The sequence below is a fragment of the Penicillium verrucosum genome (assembly GCF_028828655.1).
Source record: "Penicillium verrucosum strain IBT 35672 chromosome Unknown utg000003l_segment0_segment0, whole genome shotgun sequence".
NCBI classification, from domain to species: Eukaryota; Fungi; Ascomycota; class Eurotiomycetes; order Eurotiales; family Aspergillaceae; genus Penicillium; species Penicillium verrucosum.
This window is the reverse complement of record NW_026643212.1, coordinates 2880137-2896261: the sequence shown is the minus strand read 5'-3', so window position 1 is coordinate 2896261 and position 16125 is coordinate 2880137. Positions and strand designations below refer to the sequence as shown.

Sequence of the window (16125 nt, the reverse complement as noted above, 5' to 3'; positions counted from 1 at the left end):
CCTCGAACTGCGATTCCCATTTTGTGGCTGGAACATGTCCTTGACATTGAAATCCTTATCAACTGGATCTACCGCGGGGCCAGGCTGTTGTACTATGCAAAATTCCCAATTTCTCCAGAGTCCTTTATGATTTTACACACATAACACTCTTTGTTTTCCTGTCACTTGACTCATCATCTCCCGATCGTGAATCAACATTTTACTGACACCCCACTCCAGTTACATCAAATAAAGTGGGAAATCAAAAACAACCCCACCAAGAAGAAAGAAGAACAATAATACCAAAAACTTGGTCTATCACACATCATGTCTACCTCCACGACATCACAGACAAAGCCCACAGTGCCAATCGCACTCTCCGCCGAGGCAGTCGATGATCTGATCTATGACGCCCGAGCAGGCGATCTCGAGGCCCTAAATGAAGACATCGCCAACCTCGCCAGCCAACACAGCTGCAACGAGTCCCAGATCGTGGCATCTGCCATCGACATGGCGGATGAGAGCGAGGGTGGCTCTGGATCCTGTGTTCTGCACTTCCCGGCTGCGAATGGAAACTCCGGTATGTCACTGAATGACTTGATTTGACTTGGATGGTTTTGCACATGTCATGCATGTCTTAAAATCTTGTTTTTCCTTCTTACCCGTCTATTTAATGCATTTACTAACGCCGCTCAGAAATTCTCAAGACTCTGCTCCAAAAGCTGTCATCTGCAGACGCTTCCCAGCGTACCGCGTTCGTTAACCACCGCAACAACTCTGGTAACACGCCCCTGCACTGGGCTGCGCTCAACGCGCACTTGGAATGTGTTAAGGCGCTTGTCGAAGCTGGCGCAGACCTTGATGTTAAGAATGATGCTGGTCATGACGCTGTTTTCCTCGCTGAGCGGACAGCCTGGGCTGCCGTTGAGGGTGATGAGGATGTTGAGGGTGCCGAGGGTGATGATGCTCAGACTCAGGAGATTGACATGACCATTGGTGAGAATGAGGGCGAGGATAAGCCTGCTGAGAATGCTGGTGAGATGTCTGCGGGCAGACAGGTTGTTGAGTGGCTCCTAGCTTCGGATGTTGGTGCTAGTTTGGAGAAGGGGGCTACTGAGGGTGAGGCTAGTGGATCTGCTTGATTTACGTCAATGAGGTCGGAAATGATTGAAGAAAAGTTTTAAGATTTCACGCATACAATGGGATATATGGGTACTTTCTATTCTTGCATATGTTGTTCGTTAGTGTCTATATTAATGCATCTTGATCCTTTTATCATAACTTTACATTGAATGACGCTACAGGGCTTTTTGAATGCTGCTCTAGTATACATAAAGTTCAAATGCTCTCATCTACACATCAATTCAATCACTGCGGACCTTGCCCGCTACTGCCCCGGGAGAAGGCGACACCTCCACAGGTAGTGGAGTAGAGGGATCGATCTCCCGAACTTTCGCATCGAAGCCGACCTTAAAGCGCCGGTCTCGCCACACGACCGTCACACCGCCGTACACTGCCATGATCCAGATAGGCAAGGCCAGCAGTTCACGGCCGAGCCAGGCGCCAAACCATTGCATGAACGGGCGACGAGTAGTTTGGGATGACCGGTAGCGTTGAGGCCGAGCAAAAGCTGGGGTATCCTCGTCCAACTCGATGCATCTTGCCGAATGCAGCTTGATATACAGTGTCCAATCGACTAGGATCCAGGAGACCATGCCAAATACGAACACGACAAAAAACGCACACCACGTCCCGAGATGGGCAGCAAATTGCACACCCTTCCGCTCAAGATACGGCGCCAAGGCAGTAGTGACGCCCCAGGCGCCATATGTTGTGCATAAGAAGGACTCGGTGCCTGGTTCGACAAGCGTAGCGAGTAAAACAGTAAATTTACGGACTCGCAGCCACCGGATACGACGGGCGATGTATGCCGGCACACTCATGTTGGCGACAGGTTGAATAGCCATGTCACCAAAGACCATGGCATGCTTGCCCCAACGCTCGCGGAGCTCTTTCTCTTCCCGCACCTGCTTCTTCCACAGCAGATCGCCAATAAGATGGTCCTCGCAGATGTTGTCGGAGAAGAAATCGATGCCGGGATGACGAGCCTCGGGACCCAAAACCGATGGACTGGTAAGATAGTCGAGATGGGAGCGGCGGAACATGTTGGATTTTCCCACGATGCATGGCGCAACAAGAACCGTGTTGATCGCAGTATACATTTTCGCGTGCGCGGAGGACAGGAACAGTTCTTCCAAGCGACCGCCTCCAGTGGCTATCATGGCTGCAGGGCCATCCTCTGGACGGACGGAAGGCATCGCTGCGGCCGCTGCATCGGCATCCGTGGACTGTGGGTTGGCGTCCACGAGCGCCTGTCGCTCTTCACGCAGGTTGCTCTCTCCGGTCACATCCACGGCCACGGGTAGATGGTGCACGAACTTGTATTTCTTGTTTGAGGAGGGCCCCGTTCCGCACAGCCTGTCCACCATCCGGGCACAGACTCCCTTCCCGACCCAGACATTGCAGTCAATGATCCAGACAATATCTCCTTTCGCTTCTCGATATGCGCGGCTCATATTCCGGATCTTGGGATTCGGCCCGAGCGTGTACGTATTGATGCCATCCTGCTGCAAGAGGGGATCTTCATCTTCGACAAAAATCCGTGCGTCAACATGCGGGAAGTCGGTGATTAGTTTGCGGAGGGTAGGATAGGCCGGGTCGTCGCGTGTCGATACACAGAGACGAATGCTGAGCTTGTCGCTCGGGTAGTCCTGTCGAAAGGTGGCAGCGAGGCAGTCATACAGGTGCGGCTCGAGGCCCTTGACCGGTCGGATGGCGGTGATGTGCGGTACGTCGGAGGTGTTCGTTAGCCGTGACCGATGCGGCTGGCTGAGGAAATATTTCCATCTGAGAAGAAAGGGACTGTGTTAGTTATATGTTATTTTGAAAAAGAAGGCCAAATCATACATCTGAAAATATCCTAGACCGCAAACTGCGAGTATGAATGTATACCATATCAGGGCAATCCAACCGATCGCGACGGATGCGCCCAGCGCGCCATCGTCAGATCTGCGAAGGAGGAACGAAAATGTAGGCTTTAGCATGGGACACGAAGGAAAAGCAATAGCAACATAGACGCAGATGAGAGGGACATTCTGGAGAAGAAGCAATTGCATGCGGGTGGATTTCATTTCGGCAGTTGGCTGTCTCCGCCCTCACAATGTACAACATACGCCTAACTATGGGACCTGTGGACCAACCAACTATGGAATATCTCTTTCCCACATAAATAATGGAGATGTGTATACTTAGGTATCAAAATAGCTGCCTGCTCGGAAGCCCCGGATGTAAACATAAGTACTTATGCGGTTCAATTACGGTAGTTATGCTCGAATGTAAGAAAAATATCCATGTTTCCCCCAAACTCCTAGACCTATCCATCCCATGATATCAAAAGCAAATGCAAACTCCCATCATGTCTTCTTCTTCTTCCGGACCAGGCTTGCATTGAGCACATTGACACCAGCCGGCTCAGACGGAGCTGGTTGCGTGACTCCTGGTTCACTCGGTGCTTGTGTTTCATTTACAATAGGAGTGTTGCCCTCGCCCAATGACTTCTTTCGTTTGCGGATTAATCCAAGGTCTAGGACATTGTTCGTATTGGTATTGGCCAGCTGAGAGGCAGTGTCGCTCGTGGTATTGCTGCCGACAACCTTCTTGCCCCATGTAAGCTCGTCCGCGAGGGAAGAGACTTGGTCAACATAGAGTTTCGTACTGGCGACGACTTCTTTCTCGTCATAGAAATGGTCTAGAACCGAATCCATCATCGTTTTGTAGTCTGCTTCGCTGAGAACGACCTGGCCACGTCCGGCTTCTGGCCAGTCGAACGGGTTGACAGTGCTAGATGCATCAACCCAGGCGAGTGTGGGAGAGGTATCGGCTGTCGTGAAATTTGTTGTTGCCTTCGTCAAGGTGGCGGAGCCATTCTCCACTTTCTCCTCATTCGGAATGGCCCCAGAAATCTCTGTTCCATTGGAGACCAGGCCGCTGTCAGAGGAACCACGTTTTTGGCTTTCCATTGATGTAGAATTCATCAAACCAGGAGGATTGATAACCAACCACAGGAAGCCGACTAACCGACCAGCAGAGCATTCTTGGCGGAAGGACATCATCTCCCAGAATTGGTCCAAGGACCGTACGCTGCGCCAGCGGCCGGCATTAGGAGAGACGGGTTGACCCTCATTCTCCCCCGGAAGTTCACCGTCCAGGTCGATGAGGAAACGAGTCTTGGGATCATCGGGGAAACGAGGCACCAAGCAGCGGGGAGGGGCCGATGGGTTATGGTACAATTGCTTCAGTGGGTAGCTGTTGAGCCACCGTGGGCGATCCTGCGGATCGGTTTTGGCCGTAGGAGGGAAGAAATTGCGTGTTTCAAAGCGGTCACAGCTTGGAACAATCAAGTATGCGGTAGCAGAGGCCTTGGCAGCCTCGACTGTTTGATCCAGCGCCTTCGTCTCTTGAAGAGCAGACTCTGGCTCATGCTCACGTAAAATCGGGTCTAAAACACGACACCACCACTTGATTAGGCCTCGATCATCCAGAACGTGCTTTTCGGCGTTCTCAATGCTGCCCGGAAACAGGTACTGATTCTGGGCCCGCGCGAACAGCGACACGACCAGACGCACACCGGGCCGTTGTCGGGTTCGAGCCAGAAATGAGAGAAATGTATTGGAGACCAGTCTCAGTACAGATACCTTAGTTGGCAATTTTAGAAGATGCAGGAAACCAGTTGAGTCGGCCTTGGAGATGAAGATGGTGGTCAAGTGGGCCGTGTTGTAAACCATCACCTCCATTCCGAAGATAATTGTCTCACCTTCATCATTGGAATCAATTGACACCGAGAGGAAATGATTTTCGCAGAATGTTGGCTCGGAGACCTGGCCCGGCGCAGCTGCAAAGAGAGCTTCGCAGGGAGTGGGTGTTGACGAGACATGACGAACGGTTATCTCAACCCCGGTGGGGAGAACCTTGGCCAAGAGATCTGCCAGATCTGCCGCCATTCTCGTTCATCCAATGAGAGTCGTGGAAAATGTGAAGAAGAGGAGCTGGAGAACTGCGGAGTTCGATTTCGCGCCCTTGGAGATCACGTGCCAGGAACATATATAGTCTGCCGCTTTAGGAAGGTCGATGTGTAGATATTCGCTAGTTATCTGAATGGGGCATTCAATGATGTAGATAGAAATAAATATTGAAACTAGGTACGTATGTAGAATACCTGAACGAAAGACGATGGGGAAGACTTATTTTGAACCATAGCTTTATAGCTTTGTGTACTTGTTTGCTCAATACCAAGCTAATATGTGGTGTTTGCCCAGGTGATAGTCTCACCAACTCTTTTGTTCTTTCACTCTTCCCAGTCTTTTAGTCTATCTCTCAACCCAAACACTTGCGGACAAAGGCAGAAACATACCACTGAAGGTAAGCAAGACTGACGAGATTAATGTTCTATGAATTAATAGTTCATCGCCTTGGCTAACACGCTAAGCATGGCTTCAAGTGTAACAAAGCCGCATCCTGGCCATCTCGACACCACCTATCAGGATGTATCCCACAACCAGAACCCCCGACGCGTGGAGTAAGTTTACATTTGTGTTACCTCGCTGTGCTGAGAAAACCCACTGACCACGCACCCCAGACAACGACGACATGACGCTGACTGTCTGCGCCCAGTTGCAGATCCGCTACGCCTGTGGTCACTCGACAGGTGGGGAGTTCGTCAAATGTCAACGACACATGAGAAGAGAGGATGAACGCTGCATTAGCCGTCAAATCCAGCACATCGATGTCAAGGAGTCGGCACACAAATGTCGCCTATGTCTGCGCAGTGAATGAGACCTTGTATGGAATCCATTCGATAGGAGTTGACAGAGGCCTTTATCTTGCAAGTCCTGGGAAGGGTGAATATGGAGGATTATGGCACACATGGATATCATATTGACAGAGGAGCCGATACTGTCTATCTTTGAATCAAGGTAATATCAGAAAGAGTCCAACCAGGACCATTGACCTGAATTTCAGTAGAAGTCCACTCGAGAGGTATAAATGTAATCTAGTGGATATGTGACTGTATGATCTTGATCTCATTCTTGAGGTCTGGTGTTGCTTAGAAGTAAGAAGCCACAGCATCTAGATCATCGGCATTGAGCAGAATGACCCCTTCCCTCAAAAGAGTCCTCCAGACAAGGTTTCGTGCACGAATCGGAAAGTACGGCGTGTTCCAATATCTAGCACCAATCCCGCGCTCATTCGCCGTGGCGATTTGGTCCCGGAGAGCTTTGAGTTGGTCAGCTGAGAGAATTGGGTCCGTATCGACAGTTATCTTGCCGACGGCTTTCTGGAAATCTGTTGAAGCAACAGGTGAGATAACACCAGTTACATCAGCGTACTTGGGATCATTCAAATCCGCGAGAGGTGCATCGAAAAAGTAGTCTCGGTCTTTGACGGGCGCAACCATGTCGAACGGTGTCTCTCCCGTGCCAATGACAGTGACGGGTCCATTGGTAACGTCCTTGCCATCCTTGACGGTGGTAAGGTAGCCCTTCTCCCGCAGAGGTTCTAAAGCAGCAATTACAGCCTTGAACGTCTCGGGGCCGGATGTCTTCACATCAATGAAAAAGTAAAGTGTCTGGTCGGGAACAGTATCCCACACGCCACTGTTTCAACAAATCATTAGCAGAGGGACCTTATCAAGCCCTGGCCGGATACTCACTTTTTAGTAGGTGATGACACAAATGGACTCTCGGGATTCTGGCGCTCTAGGACGTCCAGAATGGGATTGATATACAATGATTTAAGAGTTCGGGATTCTGTCAGTGCGGATTCATCATGGCCAACCTTGTTTTGGTTAGTATGCCACCTAGAAGAACGGCCAAGATATCATAGATTGACCAAACTCACGTAGAGGGTGCCATTGAATAGCCAGACATCAGCTTCGGTAGATGTGCAGCCATGTGAGAGGCCTGTGCATTGCAATGTTAGGGTGATAACCGGATATCAGGCACTAGAGCTCCAGCATACCGGTATAGAAAGGCTCGTCTCGCCAATAGTCACTTTGGTATAATTAGTATATAATCAAGTCAGGAGTATGCACCATGGGAATTATGCTTACTTATGAGAATGAACAGGTATCTAGACATTCGTGCGCCCCAGGGTTAACAACATTGTCCTGATGGCGGAGAGCCCCACAAACAGTTTATCGATGTATGATAACACAGATAGACTTACAGGTAAGAGATCTCTTGTCAGATCAGTGGGATACCCATAGTCTTTGCTGCCGTGTGTGTTTTTTAAGATGCTCTGTAGGCTAGAGGGGATGGCCCCAATGGCTGGATCCGGACCCGCGAGGAGAGCCACAACAACGCTAGCGAGGAATAACATGAAGGCAGAGGAGAATTGAATGACAAAATTACTCGAATAATTGATCTCCCTTCACGTATCGAGCTGAAGTTGAAAGAAGATGGGATTGAATTGAATTGAATTGATTGAATTGACCAAAACAAAGAGGCAAATTGACCAATGGCGATCGGAGTTCCGACTCACGTGTTTCTCCAAGGGTGATCATAACATCGAGGTGGAATGGAATATTTTACGAGTTGAATATAAAATAAAGTCCAGATTACAAGAAACCAGAAATAGTAATGTATGGTATTTGGCATGAATGCCAGAAGGTGCTAAAAAAAACATGAAGATCGCAAGACCAGCATCGCCCCCCAGGGAGCTCGACGAAGGAAAATAGCGAAATTGTTGAAAGAGGGCAGGCTCTGAAATGAAATCTATGTACGTCACGGAAATGGAAATATCACCTTAAACTTCCCGCACACTTGGCGAAGATACAGCTCCGGAGTCTTGTGAGTTCCGACCCCGAAGGCTGAGGTTTCCGATGCGTTGGACCAGGTTGCTGCCCACAGCATCAACTGCACCCTTGGGCGCAAGCAAGGTCGGACCTTGAGCGGCAGCTTCTTGGACTCTGAAGAGTTTGATAGCTGTGCCATTCCAGACACCAACCGTTCCTGGGGTTGCACCAGAAGCGGAACCGACTACCATCTCGCTGGAGAAGATGAAGCCCCACAGGAGCGACTCGTACCAGCCCATGGAAAGTGCAGACCACTCGAATGATTGCACGCGAACGGGGGTTGGCTCGGAGATTATACTCGTAACCTCGGGCTCCTCAGCAAATGATGGAAGATTGTGGATTAGTGTACGGGCCTCCGGGCTAACTGCGCTTACAAGCGCTGCATCAGGAATATGAGGTGCAATGGCTGAGATGATGGTGAGGACCGTGTGCAAAGGAAGCTCAGGCAACCAGGACTCGAGCTAGGAAATATTGTTAGTAGCGGAACGTTTAGTGGAAAGGTGATTTGATCTACATAGACTTACCCATGGGACGGTTGGCGTGAAGCCACTAGCAGAGGGGATGAATAGAGCAGACATGCTTGTCTGACTGGTCATGCTGTTCTGTCGGGAGAAAGGAGGATGCCCAGCAGGTTTCTTTCCCCGTGCCTTTTCGGACATTGCTCGCACCTGCTGGGCTCCGTTATCGTCCGTAGTAGATGTTGTGGAGGGTCTCCGTGAGGTTTGAGCAGAGAATGACGATTGAGATGGAGTCTGTACCCCCTCTTCCTCACGTTCATCATCGGAGTCGTCGTCGCCAATGGCAAATGGGCTGTTCTCTTCGGGGATTCTAGTCAACGGTGACCGGGCACCTGAGGGAGTATGTAAATCTTCCTCTGACTGTGAAAGTGTAGGGCTGGTAGCAACATCTGAAGAACTGCCAGCTTTCGTCTTCTCATTCTGTCGCTCGATCTCTTGCTGGCCACTCTCGAGAGTGAAAGCCCGCACGGCTTCAAAGCGTTGCTTATATTTCAGTATCGAGTAGACGAGATATGGGTTTTCTAGAAAAAGTCAGAAACGGCTTGGCTGAAGAAAAAAAAAAGACCTGGGTAGGGGATTTACCGGTGAACTTGTGCTCGAGAATAATGTTGATGAAGTCAAGCAACGATGCAAGAAGAGTATGGTTGGTTTCGTTCGCCAACAAGAAGCTGGGCGAAGACATGGAAGAGAAAAGTTGAATGACTTTCGAGCAGGCACTCGGAGAGATGTGTTCAATATATGGAGCAAGGTTGTTGAGGATGATCAACAGCGCAGGATACACAGTATCCAGATTTCCCTTGCTGGTTGTCATCAACGTGTGAATGGACTGCGGCGGTTAGTATAGTATTATGCTTTTAGATGGGACAAATGACAAACCATAATCAAATAGTCGGCATAAGACCCCCGGAACTTGAGTAGTCGGATCGATTGAGGTAAGGTCTCTTGAGCTTCGAAACTGTTGTTCAGGCTCTTCCCGAACGTGGGCTCCGCGCTCATTGTTTGAAGGATGAAAACGCACATCCGGACCACTCCTTGTTTGGAAGTATCCGTTCTGTACTCCATGGCATAGAATATACATAGGACAAGGAAGTCATGAGAGCGATTCGAGTCGATGATAAATGACCGGAACCTCTTATTGCATTGCAAAGTCTCCCAGAAAAGGACCAACATCTCAGGGGCCCATTTCACTGATTTTTGACTCCCAGGAAGATAAGAAGCAGTAGCTTGCATCTGGTTTGATCGATTAGCACAATGTTTCAACATATAATTTAGCAGAGAATAGATACCGGCTGATTGAGAATTCTCGTCATGCCATCCACCAGGAATTGGAAGTCTTGAGGTCTATGTAGCCTGCCGAAGTAATGGCGATAATAATTCTTCGGTGGAGTTCCACGACCGTCTTCTGGAATGGGATACATCAGGAGAACAAGGAGGAGTTGGACGCAATAGATCACCAATATCTGCCTCGGGTCTTTCCAAACAACGTGGTCGTAAGGGACTCTCCACGACGCAGGGTTATACTTCATTGCCTGTTTTGGATTAACATGGCTCCCACCGTCGATTAACGGGAACATAGCATACCGTGTTGAGAAGAGAGCAAAGGAGGGTCAAAACAGCCTGCTTATCTTGGCAAGTTGTGATGTAAGTAATTGCCTTGACACCTTGGACTGGCAATGTATCTGCAACCAGTCAGTAAATGTTGTAATAATTTAGTTGCACCACACTCCCGACTCACTAGATGGCAAATACATGGCCTTTCCAGTCAGAGTAAGCATAAGCCGGAGAATCTCGCACCGGTTGCTCTCCAATGTTTTGTTGGACCCCATAGCCGTGTTGCAGCCAACACCACTCTGCCAAATTGAAAAAGAGACCTTGCTCTTCGCCGTTGGTAGTTGAGGGATTGTAAAGTCGGCAAAGAAGAGCAAGTCCAGCAATGTGTCTATCAACTCTTCGGCAAGAGGCTTGACATCTTCGTAATCCTCTACGCGCGGTGATCTTGCCTCTTGGTTATCCTCCGGCTGTGCTTCGTCAAAGAGAACCTCCCCAGCAATCTGTGATTGTCTGGTCCTTCTCTTTCGACGTGCCCAGAAGAAATTATCCTCCCATTCCTCCAACTGTTCCGCCTCGTAAACATAGGGGAGGAGACGAGTGAGGATCCGAATGCAGTTGAGGACATCACGCTCGGGGGCAAGATCGGGGTCAGGAAACGAGGGATGGTTTTTCAATACAGTTAGTCGTGAGGTGACTGCGAGTAGGAGTGTCTGGAAGTTGGGCAAGGCGTGATCGCGCGTGCGTCGTATGTCAGCGGGCGTGAAAAGGCTAAAGACATCTTCGGTTGATTCAGGAAGTTCCCAGAACTGCCAGTGTGGTTAGCCTCCGAGTCTCTAAAACAAATAGTCATTTTGTAATAGAACGTACTCTGGTCCAGTAGGGGTCGTCTGCGGGGATCTCCTGTTCCGAGAGGCGGAAGATGCCCTGTTTGAAGACAAGCTTGGACTCCGAAGCTCCCATAGCGGAAGGAAGCTGGTAATCACGCCGTTGTAGGCTTCATGCAAGTTTTCACAGCAAATATCAATGTGTGGGTGAGGCAAGGGCACTATCTGGCTGTTTATTTGCCAAGTGCTAGGAGTGGTTGGAGGTCCTACTCGTCCGGGCGCGGGATCTTGGCCTGGAACACGGGGTATGGCAGATCGGCCAAATACCACCAGTGCCATTCACAGTGAACTATATGATGAGAGATTACAGCAGAATGCTAACTTGTTAACTTGTCTCATACACATATCCTTTATCTGCATATGTACATTCTTACCCATTTGTTGGCATGTGGCTATCAAACGGCTCTTTTAACATCATCCATACATACTAACTAGCTAGGATGGAAAAGATATCCTACGGCCCCCCAGTTTTCATAAACTAGACAGATATGTCAAAGGAAAACTGAAACCAGCTTGTAATAATAAACCTTGAATTGGTATCCTTGCAATAATACATTGTGAATGAAACAACCGCTATGACATTAAACACCAAAAAAAAACATGAATGACCCAAGCGCCCGTTCGAGAAATTGTTCAAAATCTGCATGGAATTAGAGGGCTCCTCCACTGGCCGACAGCCGCCGGCTCCTCTCATAAAGCCATTTGTTCTTGACTCCTAGACTTCCCCGTTTTCCCATAAGCGGAGAAGGTGTACTTGGGCCCATGCTCATGGTGGACTCCCCAAAGGAGTTACTTCGAGCCAGAGGGGATGCAGATGATCCAAAGCTTTGGCGTTGAACAGATTCTCTGCCTCCATTTGACATTGCCTTGTAAAACAGAGGGCTGGAGGCAGGTGAGAAGGGTGTGCTGATCGAAGAGCGTCGCTCAGAAAAGCTTGCGTTTGCGGACATGGGGGACGACTGTCTGCTGGCCGGACTGGCCTTGCGTGAAGTAGAAAGTCGGTATCTGGGCGGGGTGACAAATGTTGTCCCAGGGGTTGCTGGTGGTGTGACAGCAGGATCCAAACCAAGAAGCGAGCGTTGGGTGGGGGTAAGGGGAATGTCCGAGAGGTCGTCCTTTGGCCGGAAGAGTGGGTAGAGCGCCACTAGAATATTGAAAATGAAGAAGAGCTGAAGAATGAATAGCGGAACTTCTTGATACATATGGTTGGTGTCAAAAATTTGACGTGAGCTTAAACAAGCTTGTTAGCACGCGACACGACGCACCAGAGTTCTTATCGCACTCACTAGGTTTTGAAGGTAGATCCAAATGTCCAGCTCAATACCAATACTGCACTGTTCCAGACCAGCTTCTTCACATTTTTCTGATCAAATGTAGCTGCATTTTGGCGTCGGACAATCTCATCCAGCTGAGGGTGTCGCCATTTTCCAGGGGTCAAGGTACCCTCTGGGGTGGGAGGAGCGATCGGAGGTGTCGCTCTCGGGGTGGAAGGAAGAGATTGAGTCGCCATTGGTAATGAAGCGATAATGACGTGGAGAGCGAAGAACGAGGTGAAATTGACTCGAAGCTGGAATCGTGAAGTCAGCCACTGATCCATAGTTGTTCAGACTGTTTTTTTCGAGGTCTTTTTGAGAATAGAGATTGGACTCACTGATATTGGGAACTTGTTCAGTACTTACCTGAGAGGAAACAAACACTAGAAGCTGTTAGTTAGTAATGCGCATATCTTTGAACAATTCGTCTTTCAGAAAATCATTATTGTTGGTTAGTTATAAGTTGACGATCCCAAAGTGACTGCGCTCGGTCGAGGAAGGGGTTGTTGCCCGGGCATAAGTTGACCCGGCCAAGCTGACACACCCCTTATCGCTGTACCCCTCAACGTCATACCCGATTGTTGACACTTCTTCCTCTCCAGATCGACGAAAATGGCTGCTGATACTTCACTTGTGGAGAAGCTTGATGCTTTGGTGGCTGATATACTCGCCGACTGGAATATATATACTACCGTTGTCGCCGGAATTGTTGTCGCCTTTGCGGTTTACTCCGTCATCTCGTCTAAGGATCCTGATGTGCATCCGTTCTTACTTGCTCGCCAATCGACAGCTGCCCCAATTCGTCAGCAGGGTGAATCTGCTACTTACAGGTGCCTGGAAACCCCACATGGATTGCCTCTCCGCTTTGGACTGAATGTCAAGGATCCGGGCGCCCCGAAATGGACCGGCGGTCGAAGAGGAGATCTACGTGACATTTGGAAGACCGCCGTGCGTGGAGCTCTGAATGAGGACGGTACCCTTTCGGGAAAGCAAGGCAAGATCTACACTGTTCTAGGTCGAAAGGCCATCGAACACTCTTTGGACCAGGTGACACAAGAGATCAATGTTATCGGTCATCATCTCCAAAATGCTGGCGTAAAGACGGTGGCTGTTTGCCTTACGGACTCCATCGAGCTTTTAGCTACAATCTTCGGTATGTGTATTGTGACTCCATGTGTGAGTCAAGATGTCTAACCTTAGGCAATCTAGCTGGCGCTTTCTATGGATTCAAGACAGTCATTGTGCCACACAACCTTCCAGCAGAGACATTATCAGCGCATCTACAACAGGCGAAAGCGGATGTTCTTATTGCTGAAGCCGGATCTCTCGACGTGTCTACTGTCGCTAAGGGTAACGATCAATTGGAGCTCGTCCTTTGGGTCGCCAAGTATGGCAATCGACACATGGATTGGAACGCACTTCCCGAAAACGTCAAGGATAAGCTGAAGGTTGCAGTTTGGCATGAACTGGTCGAGGAGTTTAAGGAACTTGCCAGCTATGATGTTCCCGAGTACGACCCAAAGACAGAAACCCCTGCTGTCAGCACTGTTTGGCCGTCTTCCTCACAATCCGGCCAGTTTATCGATTTCCAGCCAGAGGTAAGACCAACCAAACTCGTGTAATATGACTTTGACTAACATTCAACTAGAACCTTGTGTCTGCCATTGGAGCCATCACCTCCAGTCTCCCTCGTACCCAGCGTTTCAACCGAAATGATATTGTTCTCTCTATTGACTCCCTTTGTCGGTCATACCCACTCTGCACAACTTTGGCTGCACTGTTTGCCAACTCATCCATCGCCCTTAACTCGGTCGCCGGAGAGAATGTCGATTTTGCTCTGGCTACGGCTGGTGTGTCTCCCACAGTCATTGTTGCTTCATCGCAGACCATGGCCGAGTACTACGAGAATATCATGCGCCCGCACACTGGTATCCTTGCCTCTCTTGGGCGCTGGCTTCAGGCACGGACGTTGGATGCAGGAAACATGCCGACACGCAACTTTTTCAGCCAATTGGCTCGTGTCAGTCCGACTTCTGAGCTTTCGCTAGATGAAGTGCGCCTGCTTTGCATTTCCCACCGCATTGACGGTAACCCTACTACCCGTCTTACATCTGAGCAATTGACCGAGCTTAGAATCTTCACTGGGGCTCGGGTTGTGTATGCCTTGACCGGTCCCGGTGTTGCTGGTGCGATTGCCCAAACAAATGCCTTTGACTATAGATGCCTCACTGGTCCTAGTCACTTTGGCGCTCCATTGAGTAGCACTGAAATTACTCTGACTAATGTCCCCGAAGACTCTCCCGATGGGACGGAAGAAGGACAGGTATGTCATGCTCAATTCCACCGCTTTCATATAGAACTAATACCTGCATCTAGCTCACCGTCTCTGGCCCTGCTGTTGTCGGCGGCACCACTGCTCTTCCCAGCCGAGCCCGCATCGGCAAGGACCACACCTTGGAATTGTCTTCCTGAGCGTGTCAACCCAAAAGTGGCCGTTTGAATTAGCATTTCCTTAGAGGGTACTTGGAAATTGAACTTCTGGGATGTTTCGTAATGAAATCGACTAAACTATTGTGTATGTGTGAAATAGCACCTAGCGGGGTCGGATATGGCAGGAAATATAATATCTATTCTCTGAAATACACGGCCAGCTCAAAAATATCTGGGAAGGACAATAATATACATGCCAATGTGGCTTAATCAACAACAAAGGGAATTACAGCAAAGCTCAAGCCTTTTTCTCAACCTTTTCCTTTGGCTTTTCCGCAATCAATTTCTTAACCACGTTGTCTGACAGCACATCGGCGTTCTTGACTTTCTGCAACTGCGAAATCAGGACAGGCTTAAGCTTATCACAGCGAGCCTTGAAATTCCCAGTGTCTTGTGATGCCTTGGGTTGCCCAAGGGCCAAAAGCATGCCGTTGTAAAGGGCAAGGTTCTCCTCGACTCTCTCAGTGTTTTCAAAGCCAGTAGCCGCGTCGTCCTTGAAATTTCCTCGGGACCAGGCTGCATCAAGCTTCTGAGCGTAACCACGGACCAGGGCCGGCTCGGCCTCCTTGATTTTCACACAGGCGGCACTGAGCTCCAAAAGCGTGCCGATAACGAAAGGCTGGTGCTTGGGGTCATCCTCGAGGTTCTCAACGGAGTGTTCATCGGCATCCATCAGGCTAGCTGCCTCTCTCGCCAGTTTCAGAGCTTTGACGGTCTGGATCCCCTTGAAATCCGCTTTCGCGGCTGTCTTGTGAAGTTCGAAGAACAGACGGCGAGCGATGTTCCTGTTGCTGAGAGTCAGGCCTGTGCGCTGGGACTGTCTGGCGCACTCGATAATGGTTGAAAGTTTGCCAGCGTCGCTGGTCTTGCGAATGATAAACTCCCATCGGTCGGGGTTGATGGCATAGTTTGACATCCGGAGGCCGCTCAGGTATGGGAAAAGGTTGCTGAAGTTCTTGGTCGCGACCATCATCTTGAGAACCTCCAGAGCGTCTTTCTTCGATGGCAGATCGTGGTGCTTCTTGGGCGTTAGGGTGAACTCTTCGGTCTCGCCGATCTTCACGGTAATAGGCTCATTTTCCAATTGTTTGGCGTATTTCTCCCTGAACACGCTCTTTCTCTGTCGCTTGGGAAGAGCAAGGGGAATGAACAGCTCATTGCGGAACCGCTCAAGAGCTTCGTCTAACTCGGGGGAGGATGTTGAGGTGAAGGTTGGAATTGCTGTTCCGGTGGTCTCCAATGAGAAGTTGATACTATGACGGATGGATTAATGCATACCTGAGTTCGAACCGTAGCTGCGGGCCTGCATCGGCCTCAGAATGGACTGGCGCACCGAGCTGGTGGTGCTCTGGCGGAAGAGCCTGCTCATGGCGATTTGCGCCATAATGTGTGATCAGGGGTTATGTATGAAGCGACACAGGGTATGGTAGTAGTAACCGATGAAATGATAGGCTTCCACCAAAGCAAGAACAAGAAAA

General features: G+C 49.6%; 9 protein-coding genes across 9 annotated transcripts; 3 read left to right on the top strand and 6 right to left on the bottom strand.

The window, feature by feature from the left end:
- Window positions 1-306: 306 nt before the first annotated feature.
- N7516_008776 (ankyrin repeat domain-containing protein) lies at window positions 307-1121 on the top strand (the record flags this gene model as incomplete). The annotated part of the gene is made up of 2 exons (XM_057221495.1): window positions 307-559; window positions 676-1121. 2 exons carry the CDS (start codon window positions 307-309, stop codon window positions 1119-1121), a joined length of 699 nt encoding a protein of 232 aa, XP_057071767.1.
- A 222-nt stretch (window positions 1122-1343) lies between these two features.
- On the bottom strand, window positions 1344-3170 carry N7516_008775 (putative ceramide glucosyltransferase; the record flags this gene model as incomplete). Its single annotated transcript, XM_057221494.1, has 2 exons — window positions 1344-2886; window positions 2947-3170. The coding sequence occupies 2 exons, from the start codon at window positions 3168-3170 to the stop codon at window positions 1344-1346; spliced, it is 1767 nt and encodes a 588-aa protein (XP_057071766.1).
- A 282-nt stretch (window positions 3171-3452) lies between these two features.
- N7516_008774 (H3 histone acetyltransferase RTT109) lies at window positions 3453-5039 on the bottom strand (the record flags this gene model as incomplete). The annotated part of the gene is made up of 1 exon (XM_057221493.1): window positions 3453-5039. One exon carries the CDS (start codon window positions 5037-5039, stop codon window positions 3453-3455), a length of 1587 nt encoding a protein of 528 aa, XP_057071765.1.
- A 541-nt stretch (window positions 5040-5580) lies between these two features.
- On the top strand, window positions 5581-5871 carry N7516_008773 (uncharacterized protein; the record flags this gene model as incomplete). The annotated part of the gene is made up of 2 exons (XM_057221492.1): window positions 5581-5614; window positions 5675-5871. 2 exons carry the CDS (start codon window positions 5581-5583, stop codon window positions 5869-5871), a joined length of 231 nt encoding a protein of 76 aa, XP_057071764.1.
- Window positions 5872-6142: 271 nt separating this feature from the next.
- Window positions 6143-7416, bottom strand: N7516_008772 (uncharacterized protein; the record flags this gene model as incomplete). Its single annotated transcript, XM_057221491.1, has 6 exons — window positions 6143-6692; window positions 6749-6873; window positions 6937-6998; window positions 7057-7088; window positions 7148-7167; window positions 7264-7416. 6 exons carry the CDS (start codon window positions 7414-7416, stop codon window positions 6143-6145), a joined length of 942 nt encoding a protein of 313 aa, XP_057071763.1.
- Window positions 7417-7842: 426 nt separating this feature from the next.
- Window positions 7843-10920, bottom strand: N7516_008771 (Hid1 family protein; the record flags this gene model as incomplete). The annotated part of the gene is made up of 8 exons (XM_057221490.1): window positions 7843-8352; window positions 8416-8930; window positions 8992-9235; window positions 9286-9639; window positions 9696-9938; window positions 9991-10088; window positions 10145-10766; window positions 10828-10920. The coding sequence occupies 8 exons, from the start codon at window positions 10918-10920 to the stop codon at window positions 7843-7845; spliced, it is 2679 nt and encodes an 892-aa protein (XP_057071762.1).
- A 574-nt stretch (window positions 10921-11494) lies between these two features.
- N7516_008770 (uncharacterized protein) lies at window positions 11495-12354 on the bottom strand (the record flags this gene model as incomplete). Its single annotated transcript, XM_057221489.1, has 2 exons — window positions 11495-12074; window positions 12131-12354. The coding sequence occupies 2 exons, from the start codon at window positions 12352-12354 to the stop codon at window positions 11495-11497; spliced, it is 804 nt and encodes a 267-aa protein (XP_057071761.1).
- Window positions 12355-12769: 415 nt separating this feature from the next.
- Window positions 12770-14651, top strand: N7516_008769 (uncharacterized protein; the record flags this gene model as incomplete). The annotated part of the gene is made up of 4 exons (XM_057221488.1): window positions 12770-13310; window positions 13367-13755; window positions 13806-14480; window positions 14534-14651. 4 exons carry the CDS (start codon window positions 12770-12772, stop codon window positions 14627-14629), a joined length of 1701 nt encoding a protein of 566 aa, XP_057071760.1. The 3' UTR covers window positions 14630-14651.
- Window positions 14652-14885: 234 nt separating this feature from the next.
- Window positions 14886-16077, bottom strand: N7516_008768 (uncharacterized protein; the record flags this gene model as incomplete). Its single annotated transcript, XM_057221487.1, has 2 exons — window positions 15926-16077; window positions 14886-15868 (listed from the first exon to the last, which is right to left on the bottom strand). Exons 1-2 carry the CDS (start codon window positions 16029-16031, stop codon window positions 14886-14888), a joined length of 1089 nt encoding a protein of 362 aa, XP_057071759.1. The 5' UTR covers window positions 16032-16077.
- Between the last annotated feature and the right edge of the window lie 48 nt (window positions 16078-16125).